The sequence below is a fragment of the Salvelinus sp. IW2-2015 genome, unplaced genomic scaffold (assembly GCF_002910315.2).
Source record: "Salvelinus sp. IW2-2015 unplaced genomic scaffold, ASM291031v2 Un_scaffold37, whole genome shotgun sequence".
Classification (NCBI taxonomy): Eukaryota; Metazoa; Chordata; class Actinopteri; order Salmoniformes; family Salmonidae; genus Salvelinus; species Salvelinus sp. IW2-2015.
The window spans coordinates 250,725-262,520 of NW_019942507.1; the positions used below are offsets into that span (position 1 = coordinate 250,725).

Below are 11,796 nucleotides of genomic sequence, written 5' to 3' on the forward strand. Positions count from 1 at the left end.
AGATTGCACGACGGACGGACGGAGGACGGGGGGGGGGGGTGATCCTAGATCAGCACTACTACTCTGGGATCGTAGTGTTGTTAGTGAGATAAACATACACTGTACCAGCCCTACTTAGATTCCCTCCAACCATCATCAAACTACAGGGAGAACAACCCAGTCACGACGTTCAACCTTAAGACATGAGAGGTGGCAATCTGTCATTGGGATCTAAAAGGCTAAACTGATCCTAAATCAGCACTCATACTGCGAGACACTTTATATATACGGCTCCTGATCATCTCACTGCAGCTCTGTGATGTGGCTCACGTACGGTCAAAAACAACACTAGGATCCCTGATGCAACGGTCCGTGACCACTGGATGCGGGGAGAGTGCTTTCCAAGTCAAATAAGCACCGGCCTGCAAAGGACAGAGGAATGTTTACACTGTCGCACAAACAGAGGGACTGTTTATGCTGTAACACTGGCGGGCTGGGCTGGTGGGGACTTGGGCACCCATCCCCTTTTCCTTTGTGGCGCATATATAATATGTTAATGTGAAATAGCTCCCGAGTTCCATCAAGCTTACACACACTTCTCTCTCTCTCTCACACACACACACACACACACACACACACGTGTATATATATATATATACACACCTCTGAAACCTACATCCTTGCCTATGTAATATATTAATGAAGTATACTTTGTAATAGAGCTGCCATGTTTCATCAAGCTCACACAGACACACACAAACACGTACACACCTCTCTGCAGCACAACCTCAGCCTGGTGCTGCAGGCCTGCTGTTTGCTAAGGACTTAATGAGTGTACACACTCTAGGTCAGGTGGCTGGTGACCTCACAGACCACAGGCAAAACAGTATGTCTTTTGTCGGTACTAGTCTCCGAGTTGGAGTGGAGGTCGGTTTGCTACTCCAACATGCATACATACATACACTCTCTCTCCTCCTCCCTCCATCAGCCCCTTGATCAGACAGACACAATGCCATTAGAGGCACAAAGGCTTTTACTTATACCTAGATGACGAAAACAGGTACCAAAACAGTGGCCTTGTGGTTACAGTGCTTTACCCAGTCCATGGTTGAATGGACCTTCTGAACATCATCTGTCTTTCATGTCAAACATTTCTTGAGACATTCATTGAATCACTCTCTTTTGGTCACTTTTTAGCACAATATTTTCAGATCCATTTGAGACTGAAAAAAAGTATTATTAAAAACAAATTGATACATTTCTAATGTGTGTCTTAGAAAAAAAATGTATTTAAAACTACAAACAAATAAATGTTATCTACGCCAAAAGCTGTGCATTTTAATATGGGTAAAGAAATGATCGGTAGGAGAAGAAGGTTACAATGGTCAAAATGAATTCAACACATGCGTAATTGGAATGCGGCCTACCTATTCAGAGTCAAAATGCCATAAAGGGGAAAAGGAGAAAGAACGAGATGTATTCTCTCTGATTACGAAGTTGGAGAGCACCCGTCGGCAACCTTCCAACGTTTTTCCTCTCCCAAATTCCAAGTGAATCAATTTTATATGAGACAGCCGACGTATACCACTCTGCCATGACATCATTACGCCCGATGCACTTTTGGAATCACGCACGCAACATTCGGTTCTTCTCGCCTCATGGCAAGCGAACATTAGGTTGGCAAAAGAAAGTAGCAACACACAGAAAATTTTTCGAGAAGTTATTGTAAATGATGTCGATTTTCAGCCATTCTGAACCTCGAGTCGTAGCCAACAAATAGCCTAATATCACTGACAAGTTTTAACGATTTTATGACCATCAAAAATCTTTCATGTGGACCTAAGCGCTTGCTTAAAATGTATCAAATGATTGCATATATTTATACAACACGGTTCATTTAGTACAAAGACGCGTGTGACTTTTAAAAGTGGGTAGAATATTATTTCACGCAGAAGGTATTTTTTTCGATAGTCCTTCTAACACATGAGTTTTTGAAATGTCTTTGAAACAACTTCTACAATTCAGGAAGAATCGGGTCAAATCCAAACAATTTCCTTTAATTAAGACACATTCAATTTCATTGTGGATAGATTGGACCTGTGCAGCTGTACTGTTTTATCACAGTGTAGTTTCAAACATTACGCAGAAGACTAATGCCAAATGCTGTCAAAGTGTGTTGGGAACATCCATATAGGCCTATACTGTTTCCACCGTGGCCTTCTGATGTAATAATTCTACTTCGTTCAACCCTAGTACCTTTTAGTCAGTCTAATAAATAAACATGAAGATAACTTCTCTGAAGCTTTGGCGTACATTTAAGTCGAGAAGTGAAAAAACAATGTTCAATATTAAGATTGTAACTTGTCAAAAATAATAAACCAAAAAATACAAATACAAACATCCAAAACAATACCAATTGATATCACCCCTGAAACACTTAAATGCAAACGTTGTTTTCCTCATGGTTTTGATTGTCATACAATACTTTAACTCCCTGTCCCTAATAACATTTGCAGAGAAGTGTGCAGAAATGGGTTTAAGAGGCAAGTTCTTGATGAGAATGGCACAATTTCCGCCATGGAAGTATGAGAAACAGCCAGTCAGTCCTTCAATACACCTGTCCTGCCAGCTTTCTGCGGGGCCACAGACCAGTGTCATGTCTGTAGATAGTGTGGAACGTGTGGCATGGTTTCCCTTCCATGTCCTGTCTTGAACTGCGTGTTAACTTGAGTTCTCCACACCATGTCTTTGGTATGGAGGAGAATGTTGTGATGGATATGGGGCCTAGGTGAGGTCACCATATAAATCTAGAAGAGGTGAATGTAATGAGCTGGCACCAGACCCATGGTAAAGGAGGACTTGTCTCTCCATTTCTCCTTCTGTCCTGCTCCTTATCTCCTTCCTTCCTCCCTCCCTCCTCTTTTATCTCCATCCGCCCGTCCGTCTGTCCTGCTCCCCCTCTTCTTCCCTCTGTCTCTCCGTCCGACCGGCCCGTCTGTCTGTGTTCTACAGTGCTGAGCCGGGGATGGGGTGGGCATGGGGGTGGATGACGTCACGGTGGTGGGCTGTCATACCCTTGAAGGCCAGCGGAGCGGCGATGTTGTCACAGCTGTGGTGATAGAGAGCACTGCCACTGTGCGGCTGCCATGTGGGACCGGTCACATAGGCCGACGTGGTGGCGCTGTACCCCATGTAGGGCGACACTGGGGTGGGAGGGTGGTAGGCCGGGATGCTGGGCGCTGTGACATAACTGTTCACTGTGGGCAAGCCACTCTGCGTCTGTCAGGGAGAGGAGAGAGAGAGAGGATGGTGAGACCATTGAAGTAGAATGTCATTCTAGTTCTGTGGGTGAGACGCAGGTAAGAGCGGTAGGTGGAGAGACATAACTGTTCACTGTGCACGTGCAGGCCGCTCTGGGTCTGTTAGAGGGAGAGAGAGGAGAGAGAAACACAAGGTTAGACAGAGGTAGAAGGTGAGACATGGGGAGGAGGAGAGGCACAAGGGAAATGTGATATAGTATGGCAGTGAGGGAAGTGGAGAGAGATGGAGAAGTGAGAGTTGGTGAGGGTTAGGGTTGAGTTAGAATTTGGGTGAAGAGTACAGTGGTGAGGTATACAACATGTGAAATGGGACAAGAGTGTGAATGGGGGCTGAATACAATAGGGGTTGGGAGAAGTTGAGGGTTTATTGAGAGAGGAGATTTGGAATGACAGAAATGAAGAAGGGAAAGGGGAAAGAAAAGAACAGGGTTAAGCATGAGTAACATTTGGCACCATGACAAAACATAACTTGAAGAATTCACACAATTGTTTCAACATTATATGCATGGGTGGTCTATTCTATGACTAGTGAGAATAAGAATGGTTTCTGCAGAAGTGAGCATACTTCTCGTTCCTGTCTAGTATTTGTCCAGGATCTCCTCAACCTAAACACTCATTGCATATTGTTTTTCTTTCGACTGAAATCCACAGCCATGACGGGGCACGTGCAATACTCCAATTCTAATCGCTTCCCGTTTTTAAGGAGGCTATATATTTAACTGATATGTTATATTTCACTACGAAAAAAATGCTATGGGCCAACTTACATAATGGCATTTTAGTTTGAGGTTAAATTATCTACTTTTTCTACCGAGTATTTCCGTAGGCCTACTGCTTTTAATTTATGTTTAGTTTTTTCAAGATATTTCAATTTGTGAAAACTGAAAATAGTTCAGGAAGAAGACTTGCCTAGCCCATGTTGCCCATATCTTAATTTGATACAATGTTTTTTTCCCCCGTTATTGGATATTGATAAATAATGAAATACACACATCACACACATACAGGTTTATTGGAATAGGCTAGATTCAGTCGATCAAATCATGATGTTCTACACGACTTGCTTTTCGCATAGGCCTAATTTTTGTTTGTTTCGCCCCTTTATTTGTCAATATTCAATGTTAAGTCATACTTTTAAAAAATACAGTCCTTGGCTTGCCTGTTGTGCTCTATTAAAGTCTATCGATTCTACAGTCAATTCTGGCAAACGGAAAAGACAGGCTTACCAATTCATTTTTTATATTTCGTTACATAATTCGCATTATTTTTGATGATCGTTTCCATGCAGTGTATTCTTTTCTAACGCACAAGCATCTAACGAACCAGATGCCTGAGAATAATCAGTGTTGACGGATAAAAGCAGTTCAAATTACAATTGAATGGGCAGCCACTGAACTGATATAAGAGAACGCTGCACAAGGCAGTCTTTAGCCCGATAAGAAATATGTTCTCATATTTAATAGAATCCAACATCTCGAGTTATTTAGGCTACAGAAGCCTTGAAATGCATTCAATGCTGTAATAATCAATAATAGCTGAACTGTAGGGGAAAATGCTGTCGTATCCAAAATGTCAGTCAAAACCAGTGTTTGTCATTAGCATGAAACCTAATGGTATATGTTATGTCTGATTTAAAAAAAAACTGTCCTCTAGACTCTAGAGTTCCGGAGCGGAAGAAAGGCATTTAAACATCACATCCGAGCCGTGGGCACTGTTTATGTATGTGCGTGTCATTACCTTAAATCGAAAGTTAATGATTCAATTCTTCTTCCAAAGAGTGACATGATAGCTCACCCTCAGCCCCGTAGGCGCAGGACTGGGCCTCCTCAAGTACAGTTAAGAGAACATCAGGTACTACATGTAGGCCTACTGTAGGCCCATAGAACCCGAAGTTACGATGTATTTATTTGATTCCGGGCTAGGATACATCTTGAATTATAATTTTTTTATGCTTACGTGTGTGTTGGATTTAAAAAATACATTTCGTATTTATTCATCTGTTAACGCTTTTGTTGACCTGTCATTGGGAACTAGTTTTTATTTTTCATTCTTATCAGTAAATAGCTGTGCCGTTTCAGCTGCGTAGACTACATGCGCTGTTCGCTGACACTCGAAAGATTGAGAAAAATAATCCTTGTTTTAGCAAAGTCTTTGAATTTGTACATAATCAATATATAGCAATTGACACTCAGCTTTTTGAAAGAAAAAAACACTTCTTACTTCAGGCGCCACAAGACTACTCGAGTTGTATTATAAGTAGGGAGAGACTGTGGGTGTGCATGAGGTGAGGGCGGACGAGTAGTGTGTTCGAAAGTGCGTGCAGACTGCAGTATGTGTGTTGTGCTTTGAAATATGGACCTATAGGATAGCATATGCACCATTTTGAAAGGATTTAGTACATCAGCAAGTTATCGTCTACAAATAAATTTCCATTGACAAGTATAGGCCTATAGCAGCCTGTGGCACGCAGAGAAAGTAATACGTTACAAACTACTATCAAAATAGTTGAAAATTTATCGAATAATAAGTATTTCTTATATTGTGATGATTGCTTTAGATCAGACTTTGACATATACAAAATATAAAGTATGTAGAAGTAAAAATACACACTTGACCTATGGCTGATTATGCAATTTATAGGCCTACTGATCATATAGGCATTGGGCTACGTTTTTTTTTCTTCATATTTTTATCCCAGGGAGTTATATCACCGGTGCCGCATGTGCTATTCTGCATCATTTGTCTCCATTGATGCATCAAACCGTAGCCTATTGAATATATTGAGGTTACCATGCATAACTGGAGATAGATCGCGTGGCTCCGACGATATATCATACCAATTATGTATGCCTCCCCCTCTCACTTTCTTACACATACTATATCCCTCATGCACGCTCTCGCTCACACTCCCTGTCCTCTCCCTCGTCCCTCTACCTCACACGTTGTTTGCACCGTTTGCAGTCGATATATTATTTTGCAACATAAAATGCACCATATTTTCTCACACAAGACTATCCCGAGTCTAGTGAGACGTTCTTCATTAAACCTTTGGAATGAAACAAAGTTTATACACACTAAAATATAATATGTTTTTCGACTATATGCCTATTAGTGCATGGGAAAAGTTTCGATGGAATGAACCCACAATTTCAGCAATGCTTTTCAACTTCTATTAGATCAGCGTGCAAATCATTATTGGGGGTTAAATAGGCCTAGATGTATTCTACTGGTCAAAATATTTAAATGTGTCATTACTTTTGAATTATTTAAACTTCAGTCTTATTTTTCATTTACATTAGGCCTAATATTAGTTATTTTAGCACATTGGCTAAGACAATATGGAAATGTAATGCAATTAGGAAGTCCTAATGATCCTTGTAAGCATAACATATACAATCATAACACTCACATTTGAATTTAAACATTTAAATAATCTTTCTCCAACGGCTAGACTTTTATTATTATGAGTCGGCCTGTCTCCGTTTCGTGCTTACGGATTTTCTCTTCTCGCAACAAAAAATTAACCGTAGAAATCAACGACCTGACTCCTCGTGCCACGTTCACTGGTCGAAAATATGAGGACTTGAGAAGTCTATACAAAATGTTTTTTTTCTTCGTTCATATCCCTAAAGTCTAAACCTTGTAAGACAAAAACACCGATTTTCAAAAACAAAAAATACAACATAATTTCTCTAATATATTATGCCTACAGCGTTTGGCCATGCAACGTTTGGCTATATCGACAAAATCTGTTCAATTTCAATCTAAATTTGGCGTGCTACGCTAATGACAGCCACTGAGCTTTTCAGTACATGCCCATTTGTCAACATGCTTTCACATGCAAGGAAATTGATGAGTCATGGGGTCCCAGGTACATGGTTAATTTGTCACAGAACGGAATCAATCATATGCCAATGATGGTTACAAAACTACAACACGTAATAGTAATGTAATTGCACAGTAGACCTAATGTAGCCGTAAGACCAACCCTTAGCCTAGGCCCAAAACACTCTGCGGTGCGGTGTCTTGTCTGGGGGCATTACCGCCCACACCCAGCGGAGAGAGCGTGTCAATATGACTGAAAGCACCGAGAAAGCATACTCTACGTTGATTATACAATAAGTGTGGGCCAAAAATTGAAGGGTATCATATTGTACTACACCGTTGTTGAGATTAACACACATTAGGTTAGAGATGGGCGAGGATGCAATTTTATTGATCAAGGATGTGTTTCCTTTTACCTGTTTGTATTTTGCTTCAGGTTCTATAGAATGCGGTGGTTTATCCTGCACGCCATTGACTAGTGGAGAGCTTGTCGACGACGGAAAATGTGTCCTGTTTATAACGCTCCATTCTTCTAGTTTGGCACTGGGAAAGGGCGAACTGTCACTAACTGCATGGGGCAAAACAGACAGAGGAGAGGAAAGTCAGAGGAGATGAACCGAAGAGACTTCACGCTACCACTCCCATCTACCATTCTAGGCATTCATATCACCTCACCCCCTACAGATTTTTAGCAAAAAGTTATCCAGCAAGACACGAAAAAAAATTGAAATAGCAACGATCATCATTTGCGATTTTATGCATAGACATTCCTATGCTTAAAAAAGCTTTTTGGCATGTCAAATCTGAATTAATTCTAGGTCAACTTATATTTTATACAGAGGGCGCCTAGAACCCGTGTTTGTGTGTGTGTGTGTGTGTATTTGCCTTAGCCTACTGATCAAACCGGAACAGCTCATTGCTGTAATGGTCAGTAACATTTACCCAAACCAGTGACAAATTAGATGTACTTTAACCGTTTCCTCTTTGTACATGATGGATTTGATATTATACACGGGTGCTAACGTTTAGAATTGGAAAAGCAAGCCCACCAGTGTTGTAACTTGAGAAGACCATTGGGTCGATCATTTTTTTCTCGACCCCCTTTTCTTTCTTTCTTTCTTTCAACAAAGCAGGTTTTACTTGGAGTTGTGTATTTTGTGCATAGACATTTGTTTAAATATTTTTGTCGGTCTAAAATGTTTGGGTCTCTTGCTATTTCCTAAATAATCATTCTTAGGTTAATTCGAGGAAGGTACATGCATGGTACTTTATTTTCCTTTCTTGATGGCATGGTAGGCCTGGCCGATAAAATAGTGCAATGCGAAAGAGGTGTGTNGTGTGTGTGTGTGTGTGTGTGTGTGTGTGTGTGTGTGTGTGTGTGTGTGTGTGTGTGTGTGTGTGTGTGTGTGTGTGTGTGTGTGAGTGTGAGAGAGCGAGAGTGCCATTTGATGACCAACGCCTTTGGAAATATCGCCATAATTCAAATGCAATTATGATGATTTACGCATCTTTACGCATGACGGCGATATTCGCCACATGCGTCAACGCTCTTCGTCTTAGAATAGGTCTACTGTATTCATCCACTGTTGTAGTGTAAACCCAATAGCAGTTCGATGTCATAGTAAGGGATTTGTTTTCGAGTCTCGAGGCTGGCGAAGTGATCGTGGCGCTAAAAGGCCTCACGTCATCCAGTGTACATGACACTTATTTCGGCTTTCAAAACCTGCAGCAAACATCTGCTAATAATTTGGAAATGCATAAGTTGTTTATAAAGGCATCCTTTGAGAACACATTCCTCTCCGTGAATTCTTGTTCGGCTCGAAAATCTGCGATGCCTTTGAGGGGCGATGCCTTGTTGTTTAGATTGTCGGAGTTAAGTTAGTACATGGAATGGCCGTTCGCTGATCTAATGAGGACTATACAAGCACTAAGGAGAAGGGCATGTTTATATCCACAAGGCGGTGAGACTTGAGGCCGTTCTAACTTCTGACAGAAGCACGGGTATCACAAGCGCATAGGTGGTCGACTGACATCTAACACTCTGCTAACACAAGAAACGTTGTCACTAAAAATGGTATTCACAACAACCGTAATGTATCGTGATTGACGGAGGTCAGATTTGCTTTACAATGTTTCCAAAACAGACTTGTGTTTGTGGTAGCACACTAGTGAAAACGAACTGTCCAAACATGTCTGTAAGTAACAAAAACAAGTTCTCTAAACTCGGATAGGGCCTTTAGGGAACAACACGGGTATAGTAGCCTAGTTCAATGTAGCCTATTGGAGCAGCCTGGTAGACTAAAAGCATGTGGAACTGCATTTCAGGGGAGTGTATTTTGAAGCAAGGCATGCAAGAACAAAATGTCTGGCTGTAAGACATGGCATGGCAAAGCTTTGAACACCTCATTTTGATTTGAGTTCATCTCCTCGTGCACCGCTGCGCCTTCCCTTCATTATCCCACTAATATTCCACAGCCGCCCCTTAATTATTAGTGCAAGCCTTCCTTTAACCATCTGTTTTAATGCAACCTTTGAACTAGGAACTACATTTTACTCATGTAGGCACTCACCAATACTGGCAAAATAACACATAATTAACTTAGCCAATTTTTTTTTTGCAGTTCGTTCCGGAATAGTCACTCTTTTATCTGTTATTAGTAAGTAATATCGTGCATATACAGACCGGTAAGTGCATTGGTCATATTTTTTTAAACTGCATACCTCCAAATTAATAAAGTTACACATCTTGCCACTAGGCTCACTACACACACACACACCCTAACCCATGCGTTTTCCTATTAATTTTAACAATTTACTACAGCAATTGGTTTGCCCATGTACCAAAGTAAAAATCATGCTTACTTTGTTGCTCTGTTATCGACCGAATCCCCAGAATATCTGTTACCGAGTGGGAGGAGGGCCATATCCTGTGCATAGCCATGTGTCCTGGGAGGGAGTGCATGCCCGGGGGAGTTGGTACTTTGGTCCCAGAGGCTCCGATGGGGGTCGGATACGAGTATATGTGGTTGTAGGGTAGCGTTGGTTGTGGTGGTTGGTGAGACGACTGCTTGCTGGACTCATAGTGGCTCTGCTGGGACAGATTCCCAATCTTGTTGCGGAGGATCCTACTGATGGAGCTCACAGATGGTAGATTGAACTTGTCACAAACTCCGTCAGCCAGTAGCCTGTCCCGGATCTCCCAGGCGAAGATACCCGGGTCCCTCTGCTTGTATGTCCGTATGTGCTTGACCACTGTAGGCGTGGTGACCCGTGGTTTGCTGCCCCCGATCGCTCCCGGGAGTATAGAGCCGGTCTCGTTGTACCGGGCCAGTATCTTGCTGACGCAGCCGTGGGAGACCCGGAGCTGTCTGCTGATGTCGCAAGGCCTGATGCCCAGCTGGGCGAGCTCTACAATCCGCAGGCGGATTGCGTTGGGAAGTGGTCTGCCGTTGACAAAAACCCCGCCGAGCTGGTTCACCTCTCCAAAGGCTGGCTCTGGTATCATGGAAACATACACAGAGGCAACACAATGAAACACAAATCTTAAATTAGACGACTTGTAGCTGTAGTAGCCTGTAAAGGCCCTTTTAGGACTAGTGTTGTTAATCGTGCTTCCCCTTCCTGAGTCCTTAGTCGACATACTGCGGTCTGCAACGTCGTTTTCAACCCGTTAAGGACAAATTAAATGCTTATTTATAGCATATGAAATTGTCTTAAATGTATTGGGATATATATATTTAATGCACTCAAAACAGATGCGTAAGAATCGAATCAGTAAGCGTGTGATGAAAATAAAAACATGTCCCACCTTTAGGCTGCCCCTGCAAATAAGAACCCCGCACATTTTCAGTTTGTGCATAACATACTGCTCCATTGTTATAGCGTTGTATTTGAATTTCAGTAAAAAATATGTTTTACGCATAGCTATGCTATAGTTTTACTAATTGGCTATTAATACTGGCCACTGGAAAATCCCATAATAAAACCAACTGGAGCTCAAAACTGTTCGGCCTTTATTTGTAGCCATACCATCGCTATACAAGCCATAGGCCTACAATCATAATTGATTCATTAGAATGTAGGTATAATTCGTTCCTTGAAAGATATAGTAATATCCGGTCGAGTGACTGCTATAGACTAACTCCATCATCGGCCACACAATATTTCCATATAAACTTACCCATTGCGTTTAGTCCACAAATTATTATTGGGATCTCGGAGTTACGCCTTCCGTCCAGTTCCGAGTCCAGTTTCGCTGGTGTTCGGAAACCTGTCTAGGGGAGCACAAATCCTCGCTCTCCTCCGGCCACGGGTACTGTGTTAACCGAACTAACGATAGTAGTGAGAAGGACAAATTCGCGATGTGTTTCCTGATAGCAGGAGAGACAGGCTTACATCTCAATCCAGACAAATCATGGGCCGGACTTCCAAAACTTTTCTTCTCTGTGAGGCTAGGTCCGCCAATGGAAGTTTGAGTTTATAGAGAGAAGCTTTCCTATTGGTCTGAAAGTTTGTGCTCGTGCAGCAAGGCAGCCTCCTCTCTTCCGGAACTACAGTCAGTGTTAACCTAACACCATGAATTGCAATTGTGAATTGCACTCTACTGGAATGGTAAGTTACATATAAGTAAGTAAAATTATATGAATATTGTGATTATGAATCATAACAATGA

At 41.8% G+C, this 11,796-nt stretch overlaps 1 protein-coding gene across 2 annotated transcripts; it reads right to left on the reverse strand.

The window, feature by feature from the left end:
- Positions 1-2,890: 2,890 nt before the first annotated feature.
- On the reverse strand, positions 2,891-11,551 carry pax9 (paired box 9). Of its 2 annotated transcripts, XM_024135042.2 has the most exons (4): positions 11,305-11,551; positions 9,987-10,619; positions 7,541-7,692; positions 2,891-3,258 (listed from the first exon to the last, which is right to left on the reverse strand). In XM_024135042.2, the coding sequence occupies exons 1-4, from the start codon at positions 11,306-11,308 to the stop codon at positions 2,986-2,988; spliced, it is 1,062 nt and encodes a 353-aa protein (XP_023990810.1). In that variant the 5' UTR covers positions 11,309-11,551; the 3' UTR covers positions 2,891-2,985. The 2 variants fall into 2 exon arrangements, with proteins under 2 accessions (XP_023990810.1, XP_023990811.1); XM_024135043.2 differs by lacking the exon at positions 7,541-7,692 and having other exon boundaries at positions 10,030-10,619.
- Positions 11,552-11,796: the final 245 nt, after the last annotated feature.